Source organism: Balaenoptera physalus (assembly GCF_965194825.1).
Source record: "Balaenoptera physalus genome assembly, chromosome: 4".
In the NCBI taxonomy this organism is placed as follows: Eukaryota; Metazoa; Chordata; class Mammalia; order Artiodactyla; family Balaenopteridae; genus Balaenoptera; species Balaenoptera physalus.
Window position 1 is genome coordinate 51,558,854 of NC_138891.1, and position 19,789 is coordinate 51,578,642.

The 19,789-nt window shown below is 39.9% G+C and overlaps 1 protein-coding gene across 7 annotated transcripts in view; it reads right to left on the bottom strand.

Annotated features, from left to right (window-relative positions):
- Positions 1 to 19,789, bottom strand: part of PLD1 (phospholipase D1) — a 218,439-nt gene that overhangs the window by 92,161 nt on the left and 106,489 nt on the right. For all 7 annotated transcript variants that reach the window (XM_082458924.1, XM_082458923.1, XM_082458925.1 and 4 more), the window contains exons 7-11: positions 16,674 to 16,732; positions 15,552 to 15,644; positions 8,185 to 8,337; positions 5,297 to 5,446; positions 4,506 to 4,589 (exon numbers count right to left, since the gene is read on the bottom strand). In XM_082458924.1, the coding sequence (XP_082315050.1) occupies positions 4,506 to 4,589; positions 5,297 to 5,446; positions 8,185 to 8,337; positions 15,552 to 15,644; positions 16,674 to 16,732 (539 nt within the window). The remainder of the gene's footprint in view (positions 1 to 4,505; positions 4,590 to 5,296; positions 5,447 to 8,184; positions 8,338 to 15,551; positions 15,645 to 16,673; positions 16,733 to 19,789) is intronic.

Below are 19,789 nucleotides of genomic sequence, written 5' to 3' on the forward strand. Positions count from 1 at the left end.
CACACACACACACACACACACACATACACACACACACAAAGAAGAATATACATCAGAGACTGTATGTATGTGACTTGAAAAGCCTAAAATATTTACTATCTGGCCCTTTACAGAAAAAGTTTGCCAACCCTGTTGAAAGTCAGAGGCTTTTGAATTTTTTGGGTCATAATCCACAGGAATACATTATGAATCCACCCCAATATTTTCATCTATCTATCTATCTACCTTCCTATCAATCAGTCTTCTACTGACTACTGAAATAAAAATTTCACAAACTAATAACCCTTACTGCCACTTAAGTTGCAACTTGCCTTTCTCTTATTTCCTTCCTTTTCTTATCCTATTTCATTATTTAAATAAAATTCTGAACATAACCCACTAAATTCTTTTTTTTTAATAAATTTCTTTTATTTATTTATTATTTTTGGCTGCGTTGGATCTTCGTTGCTGAGCATGGCCTTTCTCTAGTTGCAGTGAGCGGGGGCTACTCTTTATTGCCCTGCGTGGACTTCTCATTGCGGTGGTTTCTCTTGTTGCAGAGCACAGGCTCTAGAGCGCAAGCTCAGTAGTTGTGGCGCACGGGCTTAGTTGCTCCACGGCATGTGGGATCTTCCCGGACCAGGGCTCGAACCCGTGTCCCCTGCATTGGCAGGAGGATTCTTAACCACTGTGCCACCAGGAAAGCCCAGTTCTTTTAATAAATAATTACTAAAGAGTCGCAACCCACCATTTGAAAAACATAACATTAAAATCAACTTAAATGTGTCTCCTACTTAGAATAGTCTTAGCTTGTGAGCCAGTCCAAATGAAATGTTGAGTCTGTTTTTCACTTTATAGCCTTTGTCTCCAGCCCAAAGGAGACCTTGTTTCTGTTCCCCTTCCTCTGATAAACTCCCCCTTTAAATATCTTTGTTTATTGTTTTTCTTCTTTTTCTCCAGTTTTACTAATCCAGTCTGTCTCTGGCCTGTTTAATGCACGGACTCGGTACAGACACTGTGGCAGACCCCACCTGCACCCTCACCACCGACAGGCCAGGCAGAGAACCAATCTAGGCAAAGACTCAACACACGTGCTCCAAACATCCCTGCTGACCAGTGGGAATGAGAGTCACCGTCATCCAGAGGAAAGCTGATCTACGCCACGCTTTGTACATCCGTCCTAAGTTAAAGCAACGGACTGGAAGCCACTTCTTGGCACCCAGCCTCATTCTAGGACTTGCTCCAGGGAACGCTGGGTAGTTCACAGGGGGACGTGAAGTAGCACCAAGCACAGAAAAGACATATGAGACATGTTCTCCTGGTAGATACAGAGAAACAAGTGAGGAATGCTCACTCATCTTTACACAGAAACTACCTCCTTTGATACCTTCAACTTCTAGCTAGGATTTACTCTTCACCTTAATTTTCAGATAGTCTGGGCTGTTTAACGAATCATTCTCTCTTCTAACCTGACAGCCTACCTTAGAATTTACCTCTTCAGAAAATTTCTTCTGACTAAATCTACCCAAATCTGATTATTACTTTATCCAGCACCTTAAAAAAATCCAATCTGCACTTAAAAAATGTCAGAGCTAAAAGGGATCTCGCACACCATGCGGTGCAGTCGGCTCCTGGGAGAGGCAGCTCCGTGACACGTGGGCACTAGAGCAGACACACTGGATCCAAGCCAGCACCAGCACGTACAGACCGTGTGGCTACGGGCAGTTTCCTAATCGGCCCCACTGAGCCTCACTTTTCTCATCTATAACACAGTCCCTGGTGTTTAGTAAGAATTCAACAAATAGTAGCTACTTAATGTTATTCAACTATGCCTTAGAAATGACCCCTTATAAAGGTGAATATGACTTGTCCCGAGTTAGTAATAGTAAGGCCCCTAAGGTGGTCTGAGCAGAGACTCTCACCATTCCTCTCCTGGACCACAGCAATAACTCGCTAGATGGTCTCTATAACCACTGTTCAATTCATCTTCTACACTATAACCAAAATGGTCCCTTTTCGAAAACAAATTTGATTAAAATTCCCATGCTTAAAAATGTTCACTGATTCCCAGTGTTCAAGGGACTGCACTGGAGTTCAAAGGACTCCAGTGTTCAAAGGATGCAAACTCTTTAGCAGCTCATGAAGGGCCCTTCACAATTTGGCCCTAACCCGTCTTTTGAATGCTATCTCCACCCACCATCCCAAAGAATGCTGTGCTTAAGCTGTTTACGACCTCTACCTTCCTCCAAAATTGCTGTGCCCTCTCACCCCTCTATGCCTTGGTCCTGGTTATCCCTCTGTCAAAAACACTCACTGTCTTCAACTGGACAGCTCCATCCCTCAGGACTCAGGTCAGCATTCTGTCCACTGAAGCTTCCACAGCTTCTGCAGGCTCAGTCACTGCCCTAATCCATTGTTCTACACACGACTTCCTGACTCTCTATTGTTCCAGGGTAGGGGCTGCTTCTCTTTCATCTTTCTGTACATGTGGCCTCCTTCAGTACCCGTCATAGAGGCTGCTCACTAAATAGCTCTGGGATGAATGAGTGAATAAATTAACAAATGAAAAGATGGACGGTTAAATGAATTAACAAATAAAGAAACTAAGAGCTTCTAGGTCCCAGGTTGCTTCTCATTTCACTAAATCTGCCTTTGGTTGCATACTAATTGTTTTAGAAACAGATTAACACAGTTTTCACTCGTGTATATGATGTCTCTTGAATTAGACTGGAAACTTCTAAAAGTCATGTGCACCTTCTCACTATGCTTTTCACTCTCTCAGACCCAGATATATCAGGGTTTGATAAAGTTTCTGAATGCTCTCTTTTGCAACATACTTGCACAACAAGTATTTTCTTCCTTGTTATGAGGGAAGTTCCTGAAAAGGTTTTATTTCAAAGAGAGTGTTGTAATAAGATGTTATCCTAGTGCAGTCACGAAAAAGCAATAACCTCCTGATTTATTTTCTTGCTGACAGTAGAAAAAAAAACATTCAAGGTTCCATCTCTTTAGATGTTTAAATGAGTCTATATTTTAGTGTTCAGAACCTTCAAAATATATATTATTTGCTTGTGTAAAACATGAAAATATGGGCTCAGTGGAAATGCTATTTTCAGTCTCTTTCATGTCCCTGTCAAACTTTCAGAAATACTTTTTAAAGGAACATACCTAACTACATTAAGCTTGAATCTACTCTCATAAGTGTTTAGAAAGTATTCAACCAAAGAGATAGCTTCTAAGTATGAAACTTTCTTTTATTCCTGGTAACTGACTGAAGAGACAAAATTTGGCAAGAATATAAAGGCCAAGATTAAGGTCCTCCATAAACATGAGAATAAACAGGTTCTCAGACATGCTGACTATCACACACCCTATCTATTGACTCTAGATCAATCGTTCTCAACCAAGAGGGACTGTGCCCTGCCAGGGGACATGTGATGACAGCTGAAGACATTTTGGTTATCACAACTGGGAGCTTGCTACTGGCATCTAGTGGATAAAAGCCAGGGATACTGATGCTTCTAAACATCCCACAACAAACAGAACAACACCCCCATAATAAAGAATTATCTGGCCCCAAAGGTCAATAGTGCCAATTGGGAAAGCATGCCCTAGAATTATAGATTTCCTCATCACTGAGGCAAAACAGTAGAAGAAGATGCGTTCACATTCCTAATTACTCTCCCCTCCCTGCAAAACCTAGAATTAGGAGGAAATGAATTATGACGATACTTTCATAGTTCAGTACAAGAGAGCATTTGGAAGGAAACAGGATAGGGAAAAACAGGGAGCATTTCAAGCAACTAAGTTCTTAGAAGGAAAACATATTTAAGACATTTTCATTTCCATTGTAGCAAATGTTAGCATCTGCAATGGGTTTTAACTATCCAGGCATATGGATAATTGGAACTAAAGTCAGACTACAAAGCCTGCACCCACTCCAGGAGGAAAATTTCCCAAGAGCTAAATGAGTTTTAGGTACAAGACTTTTAGTGGCTTTAATAAACATAATAACTCTCATGGATGATTTTAAAGGGGATTAGAAAGTTGAAACCTGATGCATCTCCAAAAAAGCTAACCATTACAATGGATATTTTAATAGAATAGGCAAATGGGAATATTCTAATTTCAAAGGGACAATTCAGAGGAAGCATATTCACTGGACCTCATGACAGACACAGCAAGATGAGGAAAGATACCCAGGGAAGATTATTTTCCATTACCTCTACACCTATATTTGCATTGTAAAATAATCTTTACTAAAATGAATATTGGTTATCTGCTTCCAAATGGAAAGACAAAAACAAAACTGTTCAAACTAAATATTTTAAGAATATATATGGGTGCCAGGTTTTTTGAAAAGATCTTTTAGTGGAGGCTACTACAATTAATTAGTTGAGACTTTGGCCAAACCATCTGTGAGTACTGCTGTCTTTCCTAATGTACAATTCTATAACAGCACAACACTGTTCTATATTCCTAAACATAGAGACCGCCAAACAAACTCCCCAGGGACAAATACTAACCACCAATCTGTGATAAAAATCTCTTCTTTTGCCTCTTCCATTGCATTCGCCACATCTTCAAAATATCCTTTGGCATTAACATACCTGAAAGACAAGTTTTCTGTTTCATTTTTTTAACAAAAAAAAAAAAAAAAGGAATCTATCCTATGACAAAAGAGAAGATGGAAGTCACTGCCTAGAGTTTCTACAAAACCACCAGTTTACTTTGTATAACTGGAAACAAGGATTGAAAACAACACCTTCTGTCTGCTATGTAGAAAGTACAGTAAATAGACAGAAGTAGGCAACCTGATTCTTTTCTGCTGAGAGAATAACAAATTGATTGGTCTCATCATCGTATGGGGTCAGATGAATTCTCCCATCCTGTTGAACTCACACACGGTTGTTCTTCTGAGACTGAAAGCAGACCAGTTTCTAATCCATGGGTAGAAAAGCATGCTAAGCAGGATTTCATTTAAAAGAAATACCTGGCAAGTAAATTCTCTTTCTTAAATTATGGCTAATGACTTAAATAAACTTTCCATTTGCATCATTAAGAAAATGTATGAAGTTAATTTTAAAATCAAACTTCAAAATCTAAAGTTAGCTATCTAAAGCTCTCTGTAAAAAATCATAAAAACAAAAAGTGGAAAACTAAGTGCTGCTCAGGTAGTCCTATAAAGAAAGGCCCTTGTTAAGTATAATGCATAATATCTTTTCACAGCTTCAAAAATTGATTCCAGGTGAATTTAGACCACTACAATATTAAATGCTATGACTACTGTGATTGTCTTAGAGCAAAAAGATCTTACCATTTAGCTAAAGTGTTCTCTTGGATAGCAGCATAAGACCCAAATCGATGATCTTTGAGAAAGTTGGGGCCATGTTTATGGATGAATTCTTCTATAGCCCCTCCCCACCACCGAGCATGTCTATAGCTGTTGCATTTTAAAATCAGTGTCCTTCAAAGAAAAGCAAAATGTGGAAAAGAATGGTCACTCTGTGTTCTGTCTCTTTAAACAATTTAAGAATTAAACATGTCCCATTTTGTTTTGTTACCGCAGCAAACATAAGTTGAAAATTTTAGGCAAAGAGCACCTTACCTATATCAAAAAAGCAGATTTTTAAACATTTTTGGCAGGATTTAAAACTATATTCAACGTAGCGAAAACAAACCTTCAGGTTACTTATTCCCTCATTCACTTATGCAAACTTGTGTAAAGGCACTTATTACAGGCCTTGAGCTCGCTGTGCTAGACTGTGAGGAGGACAACGGAAGAGACGTAAGGTGAGGTCCTACATTTAAGTGTTAGAGAGTTGTTGGCTCCTGTAGAGGACATTTCCCTTGGGACTGCCTCGTGTCCATTCCCTCAGCCTCCCTTCCCTACTCTGCGTCCACCAAAGCCAACAAAATGGCATCTTCCAGCCCCCGATCTCAAAGATTGGTTCAGGGATGAGGACATTAGCCAATTCCACCCAACAAGTGAGAATAAATGCAAGGACTTGCTCAGAAATGCCAGGAAGAGACTCTTTCCCTTCCACTGAACTTGGTTTGAGTGTAAGAGGCAGCCATCTTGCTACCACCAGGGGACCAGCCTGAGGATGGAGCAGATCCCAGGAGACAGAGCTGAGAAAGGCCAGGAAAACGCATCTCAGTGACATAGTTGGAAGCTTGGAATCAGCCATGGTTAACGTGGCTTATTAATGACTTCTGATGTAACCCAGATTGCCTGGATTTTTCTACTGCCAATGACTAAACTATCCTAAGTGGTTACAGATTTATCAGTGCTGAAAAAAAATTCAGAGTAGGAGATCATAAAAAGTTATTACATGACAAATGTCAGAATTGGTGAGTAACACCAAGAGGTGGGAATAAGTTATCCAAATTTGAAGTTCAGAGAAAACAAGGTGTTGGAGCCAGCGGTCTCCCTGCCATTTAGGGAGAAACCCACCTCAGTATAAAAGCCCTGTGAGTGAGGAGGGAGAGTTTGCCTTTGGGGGGAAATACAATGATCCTGATGAGAAGCAGGGGAGGGGCTATATTCACAGACCCCAAAATAATTATTTATAAAGATTAGGGATGTCCAAACATCCTAACATTGATGCTTGGCTTTTGTCTGCAGGTTGGCGAGGGGCGAGGTGAGACGTGGTGCTGGGAGCAGTGAGGCATTCTCCATCCGCCGCCGCAGGGCTGACACAGGACTCTGCGGGCAGGTCAGGAGGGCATGGAAAGTGCCTGGGCTTGAGCCAACATGCTAGTACTACTCCAACTGAGTTGAAATGCCTCTGAAAACCAGTTATGAGAAACAGATATTGTAGAAGAGATAGTGACAAACAGCGGTCTTATCACAGGATGTGAGTCAGAGTTAAGAAAAAAAAAATAACCATTCCAAACATGGAGACAGGAAGGAGAAAGGTGAAGAGGAATTTAAAAATGTGTGAGAAGGGATGGTGAAGAGAACCGTCTCCATAGAACTGAAAGGCTGTATTAGGGAGGGGTTGCCAATAAAGGCAGAGAGATAAAAGGCCTCAGATTGTAAATGGAGGAACTTAGGCTTGTTGGATACAATGAGGAGGACCACTTACACCAGGGAGGAAGCAGATGAAACCTGGATCTGTACGGATTCATTTGGCAAGGGTGTGCAAGTGAGTGAGGATAGGAGATGGAGATAAGACGGCCAGTAAGTAACTGTTCTAGCGACCAATGAGAACTGTGGCCTGATTTCTACAGTCCCCCAGAAAACAGGAAAGTATAGTACCAGGAGAGAGGTGGGGTTTTTTTTGTTTGATTGTTTGTTTGTTTGTTGGCCGTGCCACGCAGCTTGTGGGATTTTAGTTCCCTGACCAGGTACTGAACCTGGGCCCTGGGCAGTGACAGCTGAGAGCACAGAGTCCTAACCCCTGGACCACCAGGGATTCCCAGGAGGGAGGTTTATTGGCAGCACCACTACATTTCCAATAACCAATCCTGAACCTTCTATTGTCAGAGATCAGGAAGTTCAGCACTTTTTTTCACACACACAAACACACATGCAAACATATTACTAAGAGTAGCACATTTATAGAATATATATATATATATTTAATGTCTGTGTATAAAGAGAGAAATTATATCTATAAGTATCTATATACATGAGGCTGAACTTTATAGAGACAGATGTATATATAAAGACACACATATATTGTATAACTACAGTCTTCCAGAAACAAACATTTATCAACACACACACACTCGCTAATAAAATCTATAGTAAATGTACAGTTGAGTATCCTTCAAGGTATCTTTCTTAAAATCTGTATGTAAACAGAATTTTTGTAATCAAATCACTTTTTACATGTTTTGTTAATAAAAGGATATCAATTTATAAAGTAAATTTTTACTTTTTAAAAATATGAATTATTACTCCTTATCTGTTTGGTAAATTGGTATTATTGGGTAGTCAATTTTGTTAAAATAGGCATATATTTTATTAAAACAGGCACGTAGCAACACATGGGATCATTTATTCTGACTCGTGTACATATGTAATTCACATCTTAAAAATATACAAAAAGAAAAGTAGTTTCATCACTTTTGATTGAGAATGAGTTCTAAATAACAATTTTCTAACATCTAAATTATTTTACCATCTTCTTCACTTAAGGTTGGGAGAAAAACTCTGTTTTTAGAGAAATCTTTTAAAAATATTTCCAATTGTACCTTGAAAGATTATCAATTCGGAGTCCATATTTCGTCTCCGTCTCCTTCTTTCCCACCTTAACTCTGAATTCTTTATCTACCAGCAGGACGAAGGCAATAGCACCGCTGTCTGGTTTCATATATAGTAGAAAGGAATCTTTTACTATCAACCACCTGTAAGAAGGAAATAAGTATTTTTAAAGTTGTACTGAATTACTGAAACAAAAAGAACAAATTATTATGACATGTCTGAAGTATAAACACTCTAGCAGACAGTAAACATAACTTTATTTTTTACACAAGGGATCTATTTTTTTAAAAATATGAAAACACTATAAAACAAAAAATAATAAAAAATCTTCCTATTATGTTTTTCTGAGAAGTACTGGCACCAAGCAATTCAAAACAATTCATTAGCTCTTTAAACACTAATGGCAAATCCTGGAAGAATGCCCCTGATATGGGCAGGCAGAGCTAATAGGATGCAAAGCAGGCACCATAGTTGTTCGAAAAGTGGAATGGGTTGGTGTTTGCTAAAATAAACCACCATAAAAGAGGCCAATGAGTCTCTGAGTAAGTAAAACCCCCCTTTCAAAAAAATCCAGTAAGCATCCAATAATCTACATATCGTTGTTCATTTCAAATTATTGGTGGCTTTAAGGACCATTAATAAATGAGGCTGAGTGGAACACGGTCTCTCAAAAGTATATCTGCATTCAATCCAATATCTATTTAAGAGCCTCATGATGCAAAAGTACAGTGATACACTGGGAGTTCGGGCAGAGGTAGAAACAACACAAAGATAAATCAGACATGTTCTCAAAGGGGCTTATTAGGCTAGTGGGGCACGATGACAATTCTAGGCTGAATGGATAGGTACTAGAGGAAAAAAGCAAAAAGTGATGTGTGTAAGGAGGAGGGAGTCCTTAGTTCTCACTAAGAGAATGAGCTAGTGGCATTCTCCCAAAGAGCTGGTGTCTGAGGGAGGCCAGGAAGAAGCCCACCACGTAGAGCCCAAAGGGTTCAAGGTGTACATCCCGTATGGAGGGAAGTTAGCAAAGGCTCTAACATGTGGGAATGCTGCCTGTATTGGAAGAAAGTCTGGGAAGGCCGGGGTTTCAGGAGGTGTAGTATGAGAAAATGGACAGTGAAGGTAGGTGGGGTGGGCGTGGGGAACAGGCAAAGGCCACACTGAGGAGGGTCTGAAGGCCATGCGAAGGAGGATGATTTTACATCATGGAACCAGTTTTTTCTAAACTTGCCTGATCATCAGAATCTTTTGAGATGCTTGTTAAAAAAACGGTAGATTCCTAGGCCCTACCACAGATCCATTAAAAAGGCCGGACAATCTGTGTTTCTAAAAAAACACCCAGATGCCTTTTAAATAAGGGAATCCTCCTGCCCTGGCAAGGCAATGGGAAAATAAATCATGGGAACTATATTTCAGAAAGAAAGGTCTGAAGGATAAAGAAGGATGTCCTGTAGCAGGTGAGCAAGCTGCCGTAGTAACAGAGAACAGTGCTTCTCACCACTTCACTGTGAATATGCATCACCGGGGATCCTGTTAAAATGCGGAGTCTGATTCGGTAGGCCTGGGGCGGGGCCTGAGATTCTGCATTCTAACAAGACTCGAAGGGGATGCTGAGGTTAGGACCTCACCTTGCGTAGTCAGGACGCAGATGATAGGCGTGACACTGACAGTGGAAAGAGCAAGAGAGAGAAGGTGGGATTGATTTGAAGTGAAAACAAATGGCAACTTTGTCAAGCTGCATCTAACATCATATCCACCTGAGATTGTATAGTGATCAAATGAATCGGTCGACAACTAAATAAAGTAACAATGGGAGTATTATATCACACATTAGGCAATGTAAAGCACAATGTAAAGGTAAGGCCAGAACACCTGAACATAAATTAACTAATACTGTAAACGTAACATGTGAACTCAGCATTTAAAAGAAATGTATAACAAATCATTACTGAAATTGCTAACCACATTACATTTTAGTGGCTCTCTAATTTGGGATTTAATGTACACAAATCTACATTGATTTCCACATGGTTTCATTTAATTCATTTGTTTTTTAATATATAGGCCATCTCCTTTCCAATAAAAGGGCGTGGGATGGATTTAGGATAACACAGTAAAGGACATACATGTGCTATGGTTAATAAAAGGAAAAATATCAAGGTCACAGAAAGCAAACACCTAAGCACAACACTAATATAATTATGGTGATGGCATGCCAATGTGGGTTTGAGCTTCCTGGTTTTTCTTTCTTTTTTTGTAAATTTATTTATTTATTTTTGGCTGCGTTGGGTCTTTGTTGCTGCGCGCGGGCTTTCTCTAGTTGCGGCAAGCGGGGGCCATTCTTCGTTGCAGTGCGTGGGCTTCTCATTGCGGTGGCTTCTCTTGTGACAGAGCATGGGCTCTAGGCGCGCGGGCTTCAGTAGTTGTGGCTTGCGGGCTCTAGAGCGCAGGCTCAGTAGTTGTGGTGCACGGGCTTAGTTGCTCCACAGCATGTGGGATCTTCCCGGACCAGGGCTCGAACCCGTGTCCCCTGCACTGGCAGGCGGATTCTTAACCACTGTGCCACCAGGAAAGTCCCTTCCTGGTTTTTCTTATCAAATGAATAAATTAAGGAAATAAAGAGGTCGCCCACCAAAACACTAAATTCCAAAGGAAGTTTCTCACTTGGAAACTAATAAGGCAATTGAACAATATTAATGGATAACATTCTCAATAATTTTCAGCAAATGCAGAAATTTATGTTTTATAAGAATTCTCATAACTCTGCTCAATATAAATGCCAAGGCCATGATATCACATGGTAACTCAGGCATCCTGATGGGGCTGAGTTATGAGTCCAGACATGTAGCTGCCTGTTGATAAAAAGTTGGTCAAGGTTAAAAGAGAGTAGACGGATCACATATCTCGTAAAGGTCCTTCTTTAGCTACAGTCCCTTGTCCCAGCTTGACTTTCGATGCAAGCTAGAGAGCAGACAGCAGGGCACAGGCCCAGAGCACCAGTGTGCTATATTGCTGACGGGGAAGGAGCCACAGGCTTTGAAAACCACAGCTGGCAGGTTTGTCACACTGAGAAAGAAAGTCCAAGATGTGGCAGCCTGGAAATACAGAACAGTTTAGTCGTGACTGCTGGATTTTGAAAGTTGAAGGCCAAAGATATTGGCTTCCGTTTTGACAATGATGAGTTGCCCTCTACAACAGTCATTAGATATAAGGTGAATGGATGCCTGGCCTTTATTTAAAGCTCTTCTTATTTATGCCATTCATCAAACCTCTTCTGGTTTCTCCCCTTTCTCTCTGTTGTCAATAGATGTTTTTTCTTTAACAGGGGAATATGCATCAAGAAAGGAATCCAGGGGCTTCCCTGGTGGCGCAGTGGTTGAGAATCCGCCTGACAATGCAGGGGACACGGGTTCGAGCCCTGGTCTGGGAAGATCCCACATGCCGCGGAGCAACTAGGCCCGTGAGCCACAACTACTGAGCCTGCGCGTCTGGAGCCTGTGCTCCGCAACAAGAGAGGCCGCGATAGTGAGAGGCCCGCGCACCGCGATGAAGAGTGGCCCCCGCTTGCCACAACTAGAGAAAGCCCTCGCGCAGAAACGAAGACCCAGCACAGCCAAAACTAAATAAATAAATTAATTAATTAAAAAAAAAAGTTTAAAAAAAAAGAAAGGAATCCATCAAGCAGCCTTCAGGGGGTCAGTCCCTGCTGCTCAGGGACTAAGCGTCTGCCTTGAAGTCAGCCTCCCTGGGCTCCAATTCCGGTTTTGCCACTTGTGCACTTGTGTGAACTTGGGTAACTGAGCCTGAGGTCTAAATCCATAAAACGAGGATAAAAATAATGCCCAGCTCATAAGTGTTTGTGAGGAATCACTGAGGTGATTCATGGACGTTGCTTAACACAGTGCCTGGCACCAATATAACGTGAGCTTTTATGAGTACTCTTGTTCTAAAGAAGGTGAGATTATGGTCTGTTCTAACAAGATGTGACCACCTGTGCTACTACTTGCCGTGTCATTAAGATACAGAGAGACCCACATGAGCCAGACATCACCTTCTCAGCCTCGTCTCCTCCCCTTCACTCCCACCACGCTGGTCCCACTGGTCCTGAGACTTGCTAAACTTGTTCTTTGGGCTTCCACGTTTGCTATTCCTCACCCAGAAATTATTTCTTCCAGATCCTCCCATGGGCAGTCCCTTCCTATCCATCAACCTTTGGTTTAAACATTCCTCCACAGGGAGGCTTTCCTGGGCTCCCATCCCACCCACTACTCCATCCTGTTTAGCTTCTTCATAGCACTCATCACTATCTGGAACTATTTATGTCTGCTTGTTTATTGTCTCTCCTCCACTAGAAAAAGAGAGCCTTGAGAGCAGGGAATGTGTGTCACGTCCACTGGTATCTTCCCAGGGCCAAGAGCAAGTCTTCAGGCAAAGCCATCCTTTTGCCTAAATAATGGCTGTACAAATGGGCCCCAGAGAGTAAATGAAATCATTTAGACACTGTCACTGTCTAAAAATTGTAATTCTTGGTATAGCTCACAGTTCAGTAAATGCTAAATGTGTTAAAAACTATTTATCTCTTCCTTTTAAGACATTATTTGAGATAAGAAACATCATCTAGTCCATCAATAGGATGTGCTGTTTAAGTAGATGTTTTAAATTGTGGGAAGAAATGTTTGCTGTGTTTGCCATTTTTTTTCTTTCTACTTGTGCCTGAGACAAGGTCATTATGAGACTTGACTGAAAGTTTGATTGCCTTGTTTGCCTTATGGCAATTTGTCAATATAGAATATATAAAGCAATCAGAATGGTTTTTTATGGATACAAAAATAACACAGAGAGTTATGACCGAGTTGTTGCCCTTAAAAGTAAACTCCCGTTTAGACACCAATAGCCTTCTAGTATGGGAAATTTTCGAAACAAATTTTGTCAGCTATATCTTATCATCTTTATTTGGTACTGACATTTTATACCCCACGAATGTGACTCAGGAAATACTTATTCATATGGAACCAAGGCTTCAAGCTTCATGGAAAGATTTACACAATTTAAAATGATGACACATTTCATTCCTGGGAGGATCATAGCTTTTTAGATTGTCCTGGTTGAAGTCTGATATAATCCAGACTTTAAAAGTCGGGGAGGTGTATTTCCTTTATATAACAAAGTCTTCCCCCCCAACTTTTCGGGCTGCCCCTTCTCATAGAGGTTAAACTCAAACATCAGTTCCTTGGCTCCCAGAGCTAAAGTCGCCATCTGCAATCCTCAAGTCCCTCATTATCCCATTGCCTTCTTTTTCCTTCAAAGCTCTGATCACCACTTGCGTTGATGTCGTTCACATTGCTTGTCAGCTTCTCCACTGCCTGCGTTCCCCTCCAATAGAGCTCTGTGAGGGCAGGGACCTCATCTTGTTCACCACTGTTCTCACAGCGGCTAGAATACAGCCTGGCAAACATTAGGTACTCAATAAATGACAAACGGGACCAGATCAAGGCTTCCATTTCTTGAGTAGATGTCTTAGGTTGGGTTGCTCCAGAAGTCAACTCTGAGACAAGGATGTAAGTGAAAGAAGTTTGTAAAGGGACTTATCAGGGAGCTTAATAGGAAGCACAGGAAGGGAAGGACGGGAAGGAAGAGCAGGAAGGGAGCCATCAAGGATGTGTTTTCACACACTTTACTGTGGGCAATTGGGCTGCAAATCTGCTGGGGAACTCCAGGAGAGGCTACAGAGCTTGCTGCAGAATCACCCCACCCAGGGGGTGAAGGGGCTGGACTCCTGGCAGCTCTTGGCTGAGGGCTGTTCCTGGGGGCTGCGAACGCTTCCAGCCTGCTCTGTTCAGGCAGCCCAGAGCAAGACTTCAGTCAAAGTCTTGCAGTCTGAAATTCGTACTTGGCACTCAGCAGCAACCTTAGGCAAAGCTGGTGACTGAGGAGGAGCAGGCAGGAGGAATCTGTACCAGGGCCCCAGTGGGCTGGGAAGTTCTGTCTCCCAGAGAGGCATGACATGGGGCAGGAAGCAAGGGCAGAAGCAGGCTGGATTATACTCTGCTCCTCTCCCGGCTTGGCATTTGGTGTTCCCCTGGGTTCTGTACAATTGGGGGTGGGAGAGGGTGGGAAGATACTTCAAGTGGGAGTCTCTGAATTTCCTGTGATGTTACTTATACCACAAGTTTCCCTATATAAATTACAGAAGTTGATTTGAAAGCAAATATTTTCTAGTCTATTGTTTCCCTGTTTATTTTAGTAAAAAAATTTTTTGTAACACAGAAATTCTCCGTTTTCTCTAGCCAAATCTCTTGATCTTTTCCTTCTATCCTTTCAAAACCCAGAAAGTAAGAGCTCAACTTAATGGTATTTTTTGCTGGCAGTGTATGTGAAATATGTTTAAAGGTAGATTCTAGTTTTAAGTTCGTGTATTTTTAACCCACACATAGCTCAATTTCATTTTTACACATGAGTTCATATATCTTTTTCAAGGTTAGAGAAATAACATATAGTTCTTAATATTTTTCAAAATTCCAGTAAATTATTATTGGAACAAATAGCTATTGTCTATTATGTTCAAAACATTGTGATAAATGCTTTGAGGAACAAATAAGAATCAGATAAGAATACTGCTACACAAGGAGTCTTTAGTTGGACAGGACATAGGTCTATATCACACTCACCATAATATACATTCTCACAGATATAACTAAAATTATCCCTGAACTCTGACCAATTTTTATCTTTTTAGCTTATACTTTAATGTACAGCTACTCTGAATAATGCTGCTATGAACATTCACGTATAAGTTTTAATATAGACATATTTTTTCCATTCTCTTTGGAAGTAGCTAGGAGTGGATTTGCTGGGGCATATGGTAACTGTATGTTTAACATTTTGAGGAACTACCGCACTGTTTTCCAAAGTGGGTGCATCATTTCACGTGATGCACCAGCAATGTATGAGGGTTCCAATTTCTCTACATCCTTGTGAACACTTGCTATTGTCCATCTTTTTTTATCATAGCCATCCTAGTGGGTATGAAGTTGTATATCACTGTGGTTTTGATTTACATTACCCTAATGACTAGTGATGTTGAGCGTATTTACTTGTACTTATTGGCCACTGTCTATGTTCTCTGGCTGAGCAATTTTTGAATCCTATGGCCCACGAGGTCTTTATGTATGTAATTGGCACACTCTGCCTACAAGTCCAAGTTTGAGCAGAACGTTTAAATAGAGCTGAAACCTGGAACTTAATTTAAAATTTGCTCTGCCATGACTTTCAAAGATTTATCACTGAAAACTAGTATATAAAAACTCCCCAAATACTCAGTTTATTAAAACAAACACACAAAACTCTCAAGTCCTACCTTTTGGACCACCGGTAGCAGGCCCTTCCCTGACCACAGCAGTTCAAGCCTGGTATTCTGTGTCCACCGGATCTTTTCATTATCATACCTTCTCTGAAAGAGACATCAAGGTAACCCATCATCTTCAAGCTTCCAGCTCACACTTAGCTGATACAGCCTCACAACTTAGGACTAAATAAACCGTTTCATTCTCCCGTGTCTTTCCTCCCCACTTTTTCCTCTTTCACTGTCAAATAGCTCAATGCTATGTTTACTAGGCTGAGTACTCCAGCAGCTAATCTTTTAAAGTACTCTGGTCAGATGTAGGCCTGTTGGCACTGGGGGGGCAGCATAATTCTGTTGCACACACTGCAGGACCTTAAGCATTCCAGCTTCTGGCTCTGAATGCTGAGCGTTCCCTCCAGTCACTGTGACAGCCTGAAAAAGACCCCACGTGTTGCTAAGTGCCTGCACGGGGAAGGTTCAGCTGCTGCTGAGACCACTGGAGATGCTCTCCCACAGATTCCACAGATATATTTCTGCATCCCTTCACCTACAGTTCTGGGACAAAGCCATGCCAAAGAAGCAGAGCAAAGCTATTACCGATACTTTGGAAGGAAAAATATCCTGGTTTTGAAAGATGTGAAAAGAAAGAATAATAATAATGGCTAAACAAACAAAAATTAAAACAGTTGCTAACAACGCTCTTTACTACAAAAGTTAAGCTCTTCGCAATATCAGGCTCTCATATTATGAAGGAAAATAATCATTAAGTAAATTTCAACCCTATTACTTGGCATACATTTTATACAGTATTATTTTTAGTATCAGTGATTAAAAGAAGGGATCTTGTATATTTGATTTTTAAGGCATTCTCCCACACATCATATTTGCCACCTCTGTTAAACACCCCTACTGTGGGGTGAGAGGAGGAGAGTGGAGCAGTTGACACCCTTGTTGAAAGTAGCAAGATACTCTGTTTTGTATAAATAGGTCCCTCAGTTGCTCTAACTCTGTTGGGAAGAAAAGCAGCTATCAGTGAAGCCAGGTGAGCTCCATCACCTTGGCAAATGTTAATAAATCAAGTGTTAATGCTCATCAACTTTTCACACTTCTCCTTAAAGATCCGACACTGGAACTTACATGCCCTTTGGTCCCAAATCATGGATGAAGGACAGCTGGCTTATATCAAGGAATTCTGCCTGAAAAGAGGCCAAAAATCCAAACTTTAGAAAGCAAAAAAAAGAGCGGGAGAAATTTATGCATTCAGAAAAATATTATTAGGTACCTTCATGTATAAACACATCTGGGGTACTCTACAGACGACACAGATCAATAATAATGGTATTGCCCTGAAAGAGTATATTTTAGAAGCATATACACAATTAATACAATCAATAAAGTGATGTGTGCTCTAAGATGAAGAGACAAATGCTCAAGAAGGTCATGGAAATGCTTATTCATTCAGTTCAGCAGTACAGTTACCAGAAACTTGTGACTTTCTGTTTGAATTAAAAAAAAAAAAAATCTCACAAGGACTCAGAGGCAAAGAATATACAAATCAATTTTCACTGCAAAGTAAAGGAGCTGTTACAGTGGAGGATTACTGGACTGAATGTCAATATTATGACATAGTATGAGTGTGTTTCGTGTTTGGTAATTGCAATCATTGTTGCTTTTGTTGTGGTCATCCATTTACAATGCTTGGTGTCAGTCTATTTATCTCTTGTAAAAATAAAATACAGTGTGTGTGTGTGAAAAAAAAAAAAAAAAAAGAAGGTCATGGAGAGATCTGCCAATGGCAGTAGACCATGGCAATAACAGCCTTAATAGAAAATCAAAGACGAAAAAGATACACTCCTGGCATTAGGAGGCAAAGGGGAGACCAGACATGGAAAACACTCCACATCAACCAAGTTCTATGGGAAGAATCATAACAGTTACATGGAAAAGTAGTTATAAAGTTATAGAGTTATAGGGAGAGGGTGACCACTTCCTAGCTAATGTGACATCACAGAGGAAACGGCACTTGATCTGGGCTTGTAAATGGGATTAATAAAATGAAACATAACAATTTTCCTTTGAAGTTTTGTGTACATGATTGGGACTCTCTAATATTAACCTTGCAAGAAAAATTACACACCTCTCAAAGCTGTCAGTACTTGTGAAGTCCAATTAAATGCTTGGTTTTCTTTCTTAGGGTTATTTGAAGAAGTCTTTGAAATTCGAAAGGATTTAAATATCTTTAAAAACCCCAAATCAAACATATCCTCACATAGTACTTTTTATAAGGATTTTGAAAGTCAAGGTCTTTACATTTTATTTCTTATCTAAAACATGGTAATTCGGTACCATACATTTTTAAAATCTGATTTGTGGAACTGCTTTCTAATCAGAAAATATAGAAATACATAGGTTATTAGAAGTGATACCATAGACTTTAAGCCACAGAATCCAAACTGTCTCAAGATCCTAAGCCATAAGTTCTCATTTTATCTCTAAGGAGCAGAGAGAAAAATACTAACCCTAGTTTACACTGGAAGAAACTACTACAGAGGTGTAACTAAATTATGCAAAGTCAGAGACTAGTTGAATGGAAGAATAGGAAATGAAAAGCAAACTTCAGGGAAACCACTTATCTATTACCTGGATATTTTCTTATGCACATAGCTCTTATCAAATAGTTGACAACAGAAATATTCTTTGAACTAATTCAGAAACTATAACTTCAGAATATCATACCAAAATTGCTAAATGTAAAGAATTTCATCTAAATAAAAAGGTACACATTAGCAATGCAGAAAATTTAAAGTTGTGTATTAAGATAAAATTTAAATTTATCCTAATGGTTTACTAAAGAGAAATTTGAAGGAAGAACTAGTCCTATTACATAGAAAAAAAATCTTTGGCAATAAATGTTCTAATACAGATTTATGGAATTGAAAAAAAATGTGGCAAAGCCAATTTAGAAGCAATCCTAAATAATACAATTTGAAATATAATATTGTATTGTCCAAACTTCTCCATGCATCTTCAGGGATAAGAATTCCATTCTCCATTTGGGCAGGTGATTCTCAGGAATAAGAATTTAAAGATCAATTTAGCCTGACAATAATCCATAGGGCTTATTGATCTCTGAATAATGTACTAATCAATATCTTCTTTCCAGTGGAACGCGTGAAAAGCACATTTAAATATTAGGGAAACAGGGAAGCAAAGGGTTCCCATGCCAAAGGGACAAGCAACAAACCTGAGGGGTAATAACGGACCCTAGAAATTACTGGGGGCTCGTTTTACACTTATAAAAATATGTTAATTACATGTGATTATATAAAAATAACTTTTAATATGCTTTTTGCAGACAGAAGTTTTAATATGTCTCACAATTATCAAAGGAGACACACAGATGCCAATCTAGTTTCTCAAATATGAGACAGAGGCCTGCAAATCTAGTCTCTGGGACAAATTATAATTAGTGTGAGAGGAAAATAACGTTAGAAAATTAAGACAGATCAAATTGTATCCCATGCTTGAAGCATTTTGGAGAATTCCGCTGTTAGGGAGAATAATCTAAGTAGCCACCAAAAAAGAGGGATTCCCTGGCAGTACAGTGGTTAGGACTCAGTGCTTTCACTGCCGTGGCCCCGGGTTCAATCCCTGGTTAGGGAACTAAGATCCTGCAAGCTGAGCAGGGCAGCAAAAAATAAAATAAAATAAAAAATAAGAAGTAACATATAGTCAGTTTAAACCAGGTTTTCCCTTCCAAAGGAAATGTTTAGAAGACACTCTGGAATATCTAAATACAATATGGCTCAACTTTTAAAAGATTTTTATAATTGGAAAAGAAATTAAAATGAACATTTTGAAAAAATGTAAAACATTTAAAAATCAACATTAGACTCCAAAATATACAAAGGCACGCAGAAAAAGAAGACTAAACTCAGCAAGTACTGTTCAAGGGCCAAAAGAAATATTAAAGCCAAGTCACAGGCAGGCAGGAAAGTAAAACAAATGGAAAATTACTGCATGCTGGTACTAGCACGCATTTAAATAATTCTCTAAGAAAACAGCATGTCTGATTTCAGAGAATACGACAGGAAGCAGCATTTTTAGTAATAATAGAAGTAATATCCTTATTCGTTATGTTCTTTCAAAGATGCACATTCCTGAGTCCTAGAAAGGAAGAAATCCTTCCCATCAGCCTTCTCTTGAGGTTCTCTGGTTGGATCTAAATTGCTGGTTTCCCTGGGGAAACTCTT